Source organism: Melitaea cinxia, chromosome 6 (assembly GCF_905220565.1).
Source record: "Melitaea cinxia chromosome 6, ilMelCinx1.1, whole genome shotgun sequence".
Taxonomy (NCBI): Eukaryota; Metazoa; Arthropoda; class Insecta; order Lepidoptera; family Nymphalidae; genus Melitaea; species Melitaea cinxia.
This window is the reverse complement of record NC_059399.1, coordinates 6,680,973-6,695,484: the sequence shown is the minus strand read 5'-3', so window position 1 is coordinate 6,695,484 and position 14,512 is coordinate 6,680,973. Positions and strand designations below refer to the sequence as shown.

The window sequence follows — 14,512 nt, the reverse complement described above, 5'->3', positions numbered from 1 at the left end:
CCGAAAACGATTTTAAAAAAATAGATCACATAAAATTTGGAACGACAGAGCTCATAAAATTACTTCGCTTTTGTGTTTTGATTTTATTACTTTATTTAATTTTTAATTTCATGTAGTAATTGGGCGATGGCGGGATAACCATCCAACTACTGGCTTTGGAATACACAGGCCGAAGACGGGCAGCAGCGAATGAAAATTATCAAAATCGGTTCATAAACGACGAAGTTATTCTCGAACATACACATATATACGGTCAATTCAGTAATCTTCTCCTTTTTTTGAAGTCAGTTAAAAATTTACAGACCGTAATCATGTTGACGTTGTTTCAAAATTAAAGCCGCCATATATATGTAATTTTAATAGTTAATTAATTTACAAAAACAAAAGCGATAATATTTTTCTAATTGCTGATACCGGTAGATCAAGCAATTATCTATAAAATGATATATCATTTATATGGAGTAATTCTGATGTTTTTTTCTAAAAAAGTAGGCAAACATCTTAACCTTAGCGTATGAATATACATGATAATAATAGCAAACTGGATTAATAATAACAGTCATCACTACTATGATAAAGTCATCACTATAAATTAAACACTGTATAGCCAACATAAATGGCTATACATAAGAATTTTACGATTTTATTTCACGTTATAGACGTTTTTTGCCGGTTATGGTACCCCACCACAACGTTTCATAAGGAACTTCGTTTCAAAAATAAACTTAGCTATTTGAAAACAAGCAAATAGAAAGGAAGATTTTAGATAACATTTAGTGGTCAACCTTGAATTTTAGTGAAATTAACTGGATATTATCGATTCGATGTTTTAAGAAAAAACATCGATGCATCGAGTATATCGATAGTTTTTCAAAACATCGGATGGATTCGATGTATCACATTGTAAACATCGATGTTTTCGATACATCGATCGAATATCCCTACTTTATATACTTTTTGACTATATCTATACTATATAATTGTAATAGTTCAAACTTCATACCTAATTTATGTTTTCTCTGCCTTCCTTTACTAATACCGTATAGTCTTGTCGTATAGTTTTATTCACAATTGTCGGAAGACAGCGGTTAAAATTTACATATTTTAGTGAAATATGTGTGAGATTATCAACGATTATAATATTTTTTAAATAACTAAGCGTAAGTTCAATGAAGTTAACCTTTAAAAACTAATATCCCCAATTATAAACAGTTAAAAACTAAATAAATATTTACTATTTCATGTTTTTAATGCAATCATACTATGTAAAATTCAGCCAACAACTTTATTCCAGATACATTTTAATTTAATAATTAATTTAACTACCCATGGCTATGAATATTAGCAACATTGAAAAAAACGCGATATTTATAGAAACTGTTATTACTGTATTAAAATTTGACTATCACCGCTAACTTCTACAATTCAAACTTTAATATCAATTATAAATAAAAAAATAAAATTACTAAGTGATCCTATGTACGAAAGATTATTTTTGTTACAGATTTTATGAGCAAGTATAGTAGCTGACAAATGCAAGATGCTTTATTTAAATGTATTTAAGCAATCCACTATTGTTCACTTATGTTTTGCTATATCATACTTCACGTCAGGCTTGATATTAAGTACTATTCAAGCCATTTTGTTCTTTAGCCTAAAACCATTTAACAAAACTCTGTACAGGAAAATTAACTATTATCTTTCTTACTCCTTTTACTGTCGTAAGTATTATTTTTATATATATTTATCGCAATTAAAAGAAAAATGATAAGAACATGTTTCTAATTTAGAAAAATCATACATTAAAAAAACTAATGTGCTTTAGACCAGACGTCTGAACTAAAACTTTGTTAGCTTCATCTAACTTATATATCTCTCTCAACTTCATTCGCTTCGAACGGTCACACTTTTTGTAACGCTGTCGTCACGCATTCACCAGCTTACTCCCCAAGTCAAGCGATCGTAAAAAAGTTTTACTTCAAAAATTTTACCTACTTTATTTTGATTTTGAATTATGCATAATTGTTTATTTTATTGTAGAATTAGTGTTCATGTCAGAATGGTGGTCAGGTACTAAGTTGTCACTGTACATCAAGAAAGATGAATATGACAAATATTATGGTAAAGAGCATGGGTATCTTATCATGAACCACAGCTATGAAGTGGACTGGCTCATGGGATGGCACTTCTGTGATGGGGTTGAAGTTTTAGGTGTAAGTATTTTGGTTTTATTAACTATAAAATTATTAATATATAATGGTTAAGTAGATAATGGCTGAATTAAATTTAAAATGTACTATTCCATCATTAATTTAATAGACTTGATTAATATGTTAATAAGTAGGCATTTCTTGTAGTTATATAGACTTAATTTTTGTAACTTGTTAGTTTGGTCAGTGATTAGTTACATTCCCATGAGTTGTATCAAGTTTTGCAATATTAATTTGCTTAAAGAAGCATCATCATCAACATCATTTCAGCCTAACACAGTCCACTGCTGGACACATGCCTCCAAAAGTTCACGCCAAAAATGGTTTGAACTCATGTGTTTTGCCCATAGTCACCACGCTGAGCAGGCGGGTTGGTGACAGCAGGGCTAGCTTTGTCATACTGAAGATGCTGCTGCCCGTCTTTGGCCAGTTTATTTCAAAACCAGCAATGGTATTGTTATCCTGCCATCGGTTGGCTTTTTACGTTCCAAGGTGGTAGTGGAACTGTGTTATCCCTTCGTCGCCTCTTACGACACCCACGGAAAGAGAAACAAAGTTTCTGTTACATATATCACTACATGAGATAAAATAGTAATACACAGTAAAGCAATGTCAGTAAATTGTGTCGGTAAAGAATTGATTGATGCAGTGTTGCTTATTCAGGTCAATGTCCTTTGATAGCTACTCCAGCAAGGATTTCTATTATTCCAGACAATATATCAACATATTGGCCAAGTTGCTTTAAACTTTTTACCCCAGTAATATCATTAAAATTATAACATTAAAAAAGTTACAAAGCTACTTAGTAATAATGTGGTATTTGAGATCACATGTAACATTTTTAGCATCATTCTTTTACCTATAGATAATTATATTTTATGAACTTCTTCCAAGAATAAAATTAATATTATCAAAGTTTAAATTTTTTTTTAGTTTGACTTTGAGTCTTGTTAAATCACCAAGATGTCATGCAATTAAACAGTTGACTCATATGATATGATAAATATGTGGAAAATTTATTGATTACTTTTAATATAATCGAAGAGGAATCTTATCTCATTTACTTAAATCAACTGTTTCTGTAATTTAATGTATTGATACTAATTCTTTTTTTCGATTCATCTATACGTTTTCTTAAGTTTAATTATTAGATTGAAACATTTTTTACATTTATCATAAATAACAATACATAGGTAATAATAAAGTTTTTAAATCCTAACGCCTTATGCTGGGTTAACATAAATTTTTTTACAATTCATGTAACATTTTCGACTGATTATTATAATAACGAACTGTTTAAAAAAATAAATAACTTTCATTCAAGAACCTAGTATTGCAGGACGATATTAGACGCCCAAACTACAACAACATCTGTTTGTTCTACTTGTGTGTCATGAGCGGGCATCGAAACTGATCATGAATATAACAGCCAGTTTGTGGTTACTATGTTAAACTGTCGTAAAATGAACACGCAATAAAAAGCTTTTTATTAAGTATACAAACTCATTAAAAATAATTGTTAGTACTACTTATCATTTTGTGTCGTACCATTAAATACGTCCACTTTTCGATCTAATGAGTGTTTACTTTTTTACCTCTAATTATTAGAATTTATAGTTTTTAATAACATTACTAATCTATAATATTATAAAACGGAGTAATTTGATTGTTCGTAATGGATAAGCTCAAAATACAGAAGATCGGTTTAAAAATTCGTTTTCCGGAAAAATGCTATGTTATCATTGAGTGTTACTTTTTAATGAGTAAAAACGGAACAGCCAAAAGCGTGTAATACACGAAAGTAGTCGCATGCTAGTTCTAATATATACTTAAAAAATAATACTAATATTTATATTAGTTCTAACTCCTCTCGTCCGAATTGTCAAACGCGTAAAATAAAATAATTGACCGAATTGGTCCAGTCCAGATTTGCACTTAGAAACATATTTAGCGCTTAAATTTTGTTGCAATAGACTAGTATTATTTGTAACTGGCAGCCAGTTGAGACAACTGTTAAAAGCCTATCGATCTATTTTTGTTGCATTATGCACATAGCCGGATCTAACTAGGGCTTAATGGGCTTATGCCCAGAGCCCCGTTATACAAGTCAAAATACAAGGGCCGCCCTCTCTCTCTCTCTTGTCGGTCCCTCATGTCTGAGGATCGTGGTCAGCATCAGGGTTGCATCTGGAGCGGATGATGTGCCTCCACCGGTCTCTGTCCATGGCGTCTCTTTAAGGGCCGCCCTATGAAACTTCGTTTTTAAACATGACCATAAAAAAGTATGCAATCTTCTTTGCACTCATTTAAATAACGAAATAAGATTCTATGTAATTTAAATACATATGTACGTCGTCATTATCAAATGACGATACGCCTAAAAAGTGTAATATTCAAATTATTTATTTTAATGACGATTAAGATTCAGTCTGTAACATCCCATTTCAGGGCATAGGCTTCTGTCTCCATGTAGGAGGATCGGAGCTTAATCCACCACGCTGATCCACTGTAGGTTGGCGAATATATTCCTACTATGAGTAACGTTAATCATTAGGTGTATATGATACCAACCGCAACTGTTAGCTTATGTTGATGAGCACTTTTTTCAATTTACATTTCGCAAGACATTCACATACATATAAAGGTGATGTGATAGCCTATATAAAATTTAACGTAACTTGTTGATAACAGTGGCGTTTATCCGCTTTTACGTAATCCGTTTGTATTCGTAATATTTTATGTGATATTTATTAGTTGTGAATGGTCAAAGATCACTAACAATTGGTAGTTAAATCACTTTGCTTAGTTTCACCTAACGCAGTCTACTGCTAAACATAGGGTTCCCCAAGTTCCTGCCAAATATCCCAGTTGTTCACAATCCTCATTCACATTCGGCCGGTGATCTTACGCAAATAAAATAGGTCCAGCGGCCAACGGTCCTGCGACATGCGAAGGTTTTAGTTAAAAATATTTTTATTAAGTTACCGATATTATTATTATTTTTTTGGTTAAAAATAAAAACATACCTTTATTTTTGTAAGTTTTGTCAAGAATAGAACTTCCTTATAGCTTACATTTCCTAATTATTTTAGGTGATAAAATTTCTCAGAAGTTGTCTATTGGGAAAAAACTGAAAAATAAAGACTGAAACATAAAATTAAGAGTGCCTAGAAGATAAATAGATATATGGAATAAAGATTATTGACACAGAAATGTTTACAAAACATTAAAAATTGAGTGACCGGTGTTCATTTTTCCTAAACTAAGTAATTTTTTTTTTCAGAACTGTAAAGCATATGCGAAAAAGTCTATTCAGTACCTACCGCCTATTGGTTGGATTTGGAAATTTTCCGAATTCGTGTTCCTGGAAAGGTCATTCGATAAAGATAAGGAAATAATTAAAACACAGATATCAGAAATCTGTGACTATCCAGATCCAGTATGGGTAAGTTATATCATACATGTATACAATATTTGATTTGAACAAGTAATAAGTGAATATTTTTTTAAAGATTCCAATTTTAATTTGACGAAGAAAATGATAATGATAAAATATAATTTACTGTTGATTTGTAATGGTTTTTAAAGCGTCAGAGATAATAGGACTAAATTACTGTGACTAATTAAACAAATTTAAATAAAAAAAACAGCCTCATTTAATTTGAAAAAAAATCCTAATTAATTGTTTTATAAAAACTGTTTGAGTCAATTTGTAGAGCGAATTTTTCAGTTAAAGATTCAGCTGAAAATAAAACAATTATACTGTCTTAAAAAGAGACAACTTTAAAAAACAGAGACAACTCTCAAAAAGAGACAACTTTAGCAACTCTTTATTAATATCTAATAAATACATAATGGTACACACATTAGTATACACGATATTTTAGAATAGTACCTATAAGAGATATGAGGGACAAATCACTTAGTTCAAACGCTCAACTGTGAAACAGACCATACAAGCATAGTGGGTACCTTAGGGGACATCCATTAATTACGTGAGCTATTTTTCGATCAGTTTAGGCCCCTCCCCTTAGGTGAGATTTAATGAGATTAGCCTGGACCCCCCTCTTCCCCTTATGTGAGATAGATGCTGAATATAATAGAGATTGAAGGGAAATAGTAAACTGTTCCAGTATACTACTCGTATAGCTAATTTATTTAAATTTAATAAAATTCAAAGCATAAACTAAATGATTTTAATAACCATGAGATAGATTTTAGCGGCCAAATGAACCCTCAGAATATATATTTTGTAATATCTGTAATATTTTATATTTTTTGAAGTTGATGTGAGATTTTCGATTATCCCCCCTCGGCTTAAATGAGATTTGGTGAGATTTCATTGGTCCCCTCCCCCATTTTGAGCTCACGTAATTAATGGATGTCCACTTACTCAAATAAGTTAAATATAAAAATGGTTATTCTTCTAGGGACCTTGTGATTACTTTAGACCTACATTCATTCTAAATAGTCAGTACATTATTCTCAACAAGCTATCCCCGTATTATCAACCGTAATTGTTGTTTAAATTATCCTTCTTGCTACTGGGAACGATGTTCCGAATACTGACGAGTGCAGAACTACGTACCTAGTAGTAAACGCCTTACACTCAAACGATAAAGAAAACGAAGTAGAACATTTTATATGCGTATATTATAATACCAACATTATAAATATTAAAAAGGTATGCATGACAAAACATCGTAACAGTAAATCGTTTACTTTTACATATACATATATGTTATCAACATAATAAACAAATAAATAAGAGTAACCGCCTTATTTTTCATTTTTTGAGCGTAAAAGACAGCCCCCTACAGAGTCGTGCAATAGTGGCATGTATTCACTGCCAATTTACCAACCAATTCATCCATCGATGTAAATAAATATAAATTTGCGTTGCTCACTCATGAATCAACGGTTCCTAGCGGGATGCGAATCCTTTGTGACGACACACACTATATAAAAACAAATACACAGACCAATAACATCTGTATGGCATATATAAATATTAGCTGCGCTTCGCGGTTTCATCTGTAATTTCTGATCACATAAGATTTTTGGGATAAAAAGTAGCTTATGTGTTACTCTGGACCTCAAACTATTTATGCAGCAAGTTTCATTACAATTAGTTCAGTGTTTTCTGCGTGTGAGCAATAAACGTACATTAATATATCCTCACAAACTATCACATTTATTAGTAGCATTTGTCAAGATTGAACTCGATATCGCTAGCGCATTAGCCAGCTACCGTGACCACTGTGTCACAGTATCAACGCGTTGTAAAAAATACTAATAGACTATAAAAGTTACGTCACTAAACAATAAGAATAACTAACATATTGTTTTCTAATGTTTATGCGAATTTCACTCATTATAATGAAACAACTTTTTCGGATTTTATCGCGGTTTATTTGTTTTTTTTTTTTTTTAGATGCTCGACGTTTCGGTTACTTTACAGCAACCATTGTAACGGGAGGACCGCGAAAAAATCCGAAAAAGTTTGTTCCATTATAATAAGAATAGCGTTATGAGTGAAGGTTCAAGATAATAGCATAATACATGTAAAAGACATGTTTAATAATTATTTATGCAACTGTCGTATAATATGGGGTATTAAAACACGAAAGTCAGTTTATCAGACGAGGCGATGCCGAGTGTGATAATAGTATAACATGAGTGCTTAATACCTAATTATCAACAGTTGCATACAAGACTTTATCTACACCCATAATATGAATCCTCTATAAAAGATTCTGAAACAATTATTATATTTGAAACATCTATCGGTTTGCTGTCAAAACTTGAATCGCTCATTTTTTTTTTTTTTTTGTAAACAAAACAATAAAAATGTCGAAGAGAACTGGCTGAGATTCAAGTAAACTCTATGCAGAGAGGGTATCGAAAAAAAAAAAAAACAAAAACAAAACAAAGGAGTGTTATTATGAAATTCAGCACATTATATCATCCGTTTAGATGATATTATGGTTATTTAGGACGTTGGGTATTCTAATGTTAGCAATAAGCTATAACTGTTTCAGAATCTTTTATAAAGGATTTAAAGCATGGGGAAGATAGATTTTTTATATAATAGCTGTGTATTTTTTTAAATGAAATGCGTTGGACCTTGGAGTAACCTTGGAACTGTCCATACATAATCACTAGTTATCATGATGTAATAATAAATAATTTATAGTCAGTTGCTTGACTGTTGACACGTTTAATACTTCCTCGACCTAAACTAAAATAACGATTTTTATGTATTTTTTAAAGTTTTTTCAATACGTGAATATTCAAATAACGAAACGCGCACATATGTATATTGCGTATTTTATTTACGGCTCCGTGGTTAGTACTTAAAAGGTTCCAAACCTAATAGGGTTTCCTATAGGCGATTTCGCAATCTGTTAGACATAGATAAGGTGGTTAAAGGTTTAAAATAAAATTAAAATAATTCCCGACAAGACTTTTTTATATATAAATCCACTCAAAAAAGTACAAGTAGGTATGCATTAATAAATATTGTGGTAAAATGGTATTATGTATGTACGTTGGACTAGCCCTTATTAAAATAATCCAAAGTGATAACGGTGCAGTCGCCATAGCATTAATATGATTAAATAAATTTTATCGTCACAATTAAAAAACACTCGAACATTCCACAATAATAGATTAAACTGCTGTCTTTTTTATGTACTTGCATTGTCATATTCTCTAATCGTTTTTTTTTTGCACGGTCTAAAGTCCAGATATACGATCTTATTATTTTTATATGTACCCAAAGCAAAACTTTAGGTATTTAATTTTAAAGTTTATTGTTACATAAAATAAATATGATATAGTTGCTATTAATATTTCTTTGTTTGTTTGTATATTTCATATTTGTTTTAGTTATTGCTGACACCAGAAGGAACTCGCTTTACAGAGAAAAAACATGAGGCTTCACTTAAATTCGCCAAAGAAAAGAACCTACCTCTTTTAAAACATCACTTGACACCTCGGACCAGGGGCTTTACGACTAGCTTACAGTACTTTAGAGGAAAAATACCTGCCATTTATAACATACAACTCGCCTTTGAGAAAGATTGCAAGGTAAACTTTATAAAGTAGATTGAATTAAGTTAAAGCAAAAAAATAAAACAGTTGCTAACAAAAGGGTCATTCCCACTGCTCTACAATTAAGGTGAAGGGATGGAACTTACCTATTTTCTGCCATATTACCATATTGGATAGGCGTAGAAAGTTACCTATGTTCACTAGCACCGAAGTCTTATAATAATTTTTTTTATAAAAAATAAATACATTTTGTTACTTGACATTTTTGTGATATTCTCAATTAAACCACCTGTCAATTAAGATCCGCTTCGTATAATTTAAAATGGCAGAAATAATAATTTTAATACAAATTTATGCTATAATGTTTGTATCAAAACTATCAAGATTATTTTCTTAGTCTGGTCAACTCTTAGCTAAGAAATAATGAGAGTTCGAGATTTTAACAAAGTTTGTCCTTAAATCAAGGTAAATAATATACAGTCAAAGCCTTACATTAATCGGTTCATTATATGATATAAATCCCACAATATCGCACAAGAAAACACAAGATCTGTTTGGCTTATAAAATATTTGTTTTTTAAGCTAATCGGACTTAACGGTATGTGTGTGTAACTTGTGCTAATGCGTCGTTAATAATAAATTAATAATGTTTTTAATATGTGTTTAAAGGTTCCACCGACATTGACAAGTATGTTATATGGCAAGCCGGTTCACGCTCATTTGTACATAGAAAGAATACCCGTCGACACAATCCCCGAAGACGAGTCTGAGGCCGCGAAATGGCTACACGACCTTTTTGTTGTTAAGGTATAGTAATAAAGCTAATAACGTTGTACTACTATTCGTATATTTTAATAATATGTAATTCTTCTTACGATCTTGATGACAGCACTAAAAATGACACTATTCACGATTTGACGGTTTCGCACAGGAAAGCGAGGCTGATGTACGGAAACGTGAATCCATACCAGCTCTTTCTTTTAATAATGTAATTACACCATTTACCTCAAAGGTTAAGGAATTAGGTATGACATTGAATTGCTCTCTCAGCTGGGCGATTCAAGTTAGTGAAGTGTTTCGTAAGTTCTATGTCTCCTGAGATTTTACTGGTAAAGTACTTCCTTTTATCCTTCTTTTTCCCTTTTACTTCTCAGACTTAAGAGAAGAGCTTTAGACCAAGTTGTAAAGATTGCAAAATACTTGCATACGCTTCATTTACGGGTTGCACAAATACGACCATATTTCGATCGCAACTTCAATGGTTGCAAATCAGAGAACGGCGAAATTAGAAAATTCTCTGTAACCTTTATTCTTTAATTTTGAGCCCCTTTACTCCTTCTTATTTTAAAATTTAAATTTATTTTTCTTTCGAACAATCATTCTATGGACCTACGTTACTCTCAAAACTTAATTCTTTCCCTACCTTCTTACAAATCTAGTTTTGTGTCAAATTCTTTGACAATCACTGCCATCAGGCTGTGAATAAATTAGCAGAAAGTATCAGAAACAAGGAACTTTCTTTTAAAAAGGAAAGAAGTCAGGTTAAATAGTTAAGTAATAGAACAAAGTAAACTTAGTCCAGTCTTTCTTTACCTGTTTTTTTTCGCCTTTTTCATTTTGCGATTAGAGAGTCTAAAGCTTATTAGCGTGTTTATTCGTGTATGAATGTTTGTTATTTTGTTTTTATTTATGTATATTAGACTGGCTCTAAAAAAACATTTTTTTAAGTATATCGGAAATATTATTTGGTATGATAAAAAAATGACGATGATTTGATAATTTGAGTCCTTAATATTAAAATTAATATTAACATCGTATATTTTGATTTTTTTTCTACAGCAGGATTTTGGCTCATAACTCCTAAACCATCGAAGTAAAATAAATTGACTTGGAAACATTTTTTTAAGAATTAAATGTTCTGCAAAAAAGTCTGATTGATTTTTTTAAATAATAATAACACACTTTATTGTACACTAAAAACAGAAATAATATATAGCAAAGAAAGAAAGATTTTAACAATAATTATATTCATTAGGTACAAAGAGCGGCCTTATTGCTAATAAGCGAAATCTTCCAGGCAACCTCAGGGCAAAAGAAACGATCTAGCGTCAGCATATAGGTGTACAAGTTACAATAAATTTATAATAAATATTCAAATAATTAAATATATAGTACATATATACATACAAATTTTTGGCAGAGAACCGTTTTCTCATGACCACGCCTTGAAAATTGGTATGATTTAACACTGATTTTTTAATTTTGGAATTTTGTAATTCATTAAAAAATTAGTATCCCGAAAAAATCCAATAAAGGTTCTTGAAAGGAATTTAATCCCCTACAAAAAACGTCTTTTAAAATTTTAGCTAAATTCACTCCTTTGATTTTCAAAACAAGAATTTCATTCACTGCTGGACATAGGCCTCCCCAAGTTCGCGCCAGAGATCCCGGTTAATTCATCAACATAATGTTGAATATTTTGCTAATACGAAGTAGTTACTTGTATGTATGTGGGTTTGTATGTATGTATTTATATATGTATTTGTGTGTATGTATGTATATGTTTAATTATTTGAATATTTATTATAAATTTGTTGTAACTTGTACACCTATGCTGACGTTAGACCATTTCCTTTGCCCTAAGGTTGCCTGGAAGAGTTCGCTTATTAGCGATAAGGCCGCCCCTTTTTAATAATTTTCTTTCTTTGCTATGTATTATTTCTGTTTTTGGCGTACAATAAAGTGTATTGTTGTTGTAGTTCATGTTAAACTTGTTACACAATTCTCGAAGCTGCCACATAACAAACACCTCAAAAACTGTTATTTTATGTATTATATATTTATTTAGAAGTCTGTAAAAATATTTAATATTTATTTATTATTTGCATAATAAAATCATTTACAATTTTACAGGATAAGATGCAAGATTCATTCGTCAATACAGGGGACTTTTTCCTTGAATCAGGAGTTGAAAGAGTCGAGCCTTTCCAACGGCCTAATCGTATTTATTCGCTCGTAAACACACTGGGATGGGCGGTTGTAACCCTTACTCCGATGCTTTACTATCTCCTTGGACTTCTTTTTAGTGGGAAATTACTTTATTTTTCCATCGGTTGTGCGATTCTTGCGGCATGTAAGTATGACTAGTTTCTCACGATTTCATTCTATGAATTATTATATAATATATATTTTGAAATATTGTAATGGATTGAAAATCTGGAACAGCCCGACTGGAGAAGTAACTCGACCTTACAGAAGATCACAGCTAAATAATGCTTTTAAGTAGTGTTGCGTTTTTGTGGTGAGTAAGGTGATCAGAGCTCCTGGGGAGGGTCGGGGCGTAAGGTCAGCAACGCCCTTGCGATGTTTCTAGTGTTGCAGGTGATCTATAGGGTACAGTTATCGCTTACCACCCGGTTAACCGTGCGCTTGTTTACCGAAGTAGTTGTATAAAAAAAAGGAACTAATTATTGTAATTTTCTTTTTCAGTTTATATATTACTTCAAAAATCTATAGGAATGTCAAAAATCAGTCAGGGTTCTTCATATGGAACCGAAAAAAAGTAATAAATGAAAGTTTATTTATCATTTGTCTATGACAGTTTACAGACTTATATTAGGTATCTATAAAAACAGTATTCTGGAAATAGTTATAATAGAAAAAAATATGGGTCTTTTAATATTTGGACTACTTGCGATGTAAAGAATGTAGTGTATAGCAAAATTAAACATGTGTTTTGAAAGAGGTTAATCCGATATTTCTGGGTTATTAGATAGATTTTTCAACATTGTATTTATTTAGGAATGTAGTACTTCCGATTGTTTCTACCACAAAATCTGAAAATTATTATATATGATAAATAAGTGGTAATAAGAAAGGGCCTCATTCTGTTAAGAAAGTCTAATGTCATACATGTGAGTAATATGTGTATTGTAATTGAGTCTAGAGCTTGATTTCTTAACATCAAGCATTACATACTATTTTAATTGTTTAACAATTAAAGACTAATAGTATACTTTTTAGAAAAATCAAGCTTTCTTTACAGAAAGGGGTAATTAGTCTTAACTTAATAAAGTATTTGAAAATAAATTCACATTTTGAAGTATATTTTAGGTTATTTGGCTTGAGCATAAATTTTGATTTATAATTATACGCCTACGTAGGTCATTGACTTTTGAATAATTTTATACATAGTTGTTTTAATTCCGAATTTCATTTTTGTTATTAAAATATCGAATTAAAAAATGCTAATATATACCTATTTGTATCTACATATGAATGGCCCAGTTCAAGAAATCCCTAAGTCCACTTAAGGAGTTTATGCACTAGAAAAATCCTTGCAAAAGCTTAGATTGTCTATCGATTCGCTTCAGCCTGTAATATCCCACTACTAGGCATAGGCCTCTTGCCTCATGTAGGAGAAGGATCAGAGCTTAATCCACCACGCTGCTCCAATGCGGGTAGGCGGATATATTCCCTACTATGAATGACGATCGCTATCAGGTGTACATGATAACAACCGGGACCGACGGCTTAACGTGCTCTCCGAGGCACGGTGGGGAGACCCACAAAGACTGCATAAACACCGAGACCACGGCAAACACCCGTATGGCCAATACAAATGTTTGTCGTGTGCGGGGATCGAACCCGCAACCGCAAGCGCAACAGATACAATCCACGGCTGTAACCGTTGCGCCAACGCGGCGTCGTCGTCTATCTATATCTATATCGTCGTCTATCGATTATCTGTTTAATTTATTTCAAACGTGTGCCCCAAGTGTCACTCACTTAAGAGCCCATGGATGTTTATGTCTTGTATAAAAAAAAATTCTAGTCGAAACCTATTAATTTTTATTTTCCTCAATCAAAATTCATTAATGGTGACAAATGTTTTATCCAAAGATATCCCGTCATAAAATTTACCCCTGTGTTTAGGATTAAATTTTCAAAGCCTTGGTTATTTGACCGGTTGTAAGACCCCAAATTAAAAACGTAATTTCAATATTTCAAAGGCATTTAAATGGACTTATTGTTACTGATTTTTTTAAATGGACCATTTATATTGAACATATTACATATTTTCAATTTTCTCTATCGACGCACATTTATAAAACTGATTTTTATTTTACAAAATGCAAGTAAACTAATTTTTAGTAATAGAGATTGGCTTTTAACGCAACAACAACGCGCAATTTTTTTGTAAACATTTATAGTTAATAGAGTGTAAAAACTAAACTATGTGACAA

The 14,512-nt window shown here is 31.5% G+C and overlaps 1 protein-coding gene across 1 annotated transcript; it reads left to right on the top strand.

Annotated features, from left to right (window-relative positions):
- The first annotated feature begins 1,001 nt into the window (after positions 1 to 1,001).
- Positions 1,002 to 13,469, top strand: LOC123654602 (1-acyl-sn-glycerol-3-phosphate acyltransferase gamma-like). The gene is made up of 8 exons (XM_045590499.1): positions 1,002 to 1,160; positions 1,505 to 1,721; positions 2,041 to 2,213; positions 5,494 to 5,655; positions 9,102 to 9,302; positions 9,936 to 10,073; positions 12,180 to 12,399; positions 12,756 to 13,469. The coding sequence occupies exons 2-8, from the start codon at positions 1,541 to 1,543 to the stop codon at positions 12,830 to 12,832; spliced, it is 1,152 nt and encodes a 383-aa protein (XP_045446455.1). The 5' UTR covers positions 1,002 to 1,160; positions 1,505 to 1,540; the 3' UTR covers positions 12,833 to 13,469.
- The last annotated feature ends 1,043 nt before the right edge of the window (positions 13,470 to 14,512 follow it).

Excerpts from the sequence above, each read along its gene's own strand:
- LOC123654602 (XM_045590499.1), top strand. The coding sequence starts at position 1,541 with ATGCTTTATTTAAATGTATTTAAGCAATCCACTATTGTTCACTTATGT. Across the intron at positions 1,722-2,040 it reads TTCTTACTCCTTTTACTGTC|AATTAGTGTTCATGTCAGAA; the intron begins GTAAGTATTATT and ends ATTTTATTGTAG. Across the intron at positions 10,074-12,179 it reads ACGACCTTTTTGTTGTTAAG|GATAAGATGCAAGATTCATT; the intron begins GTATAGTAATAA and ends ACAATTTTACAG.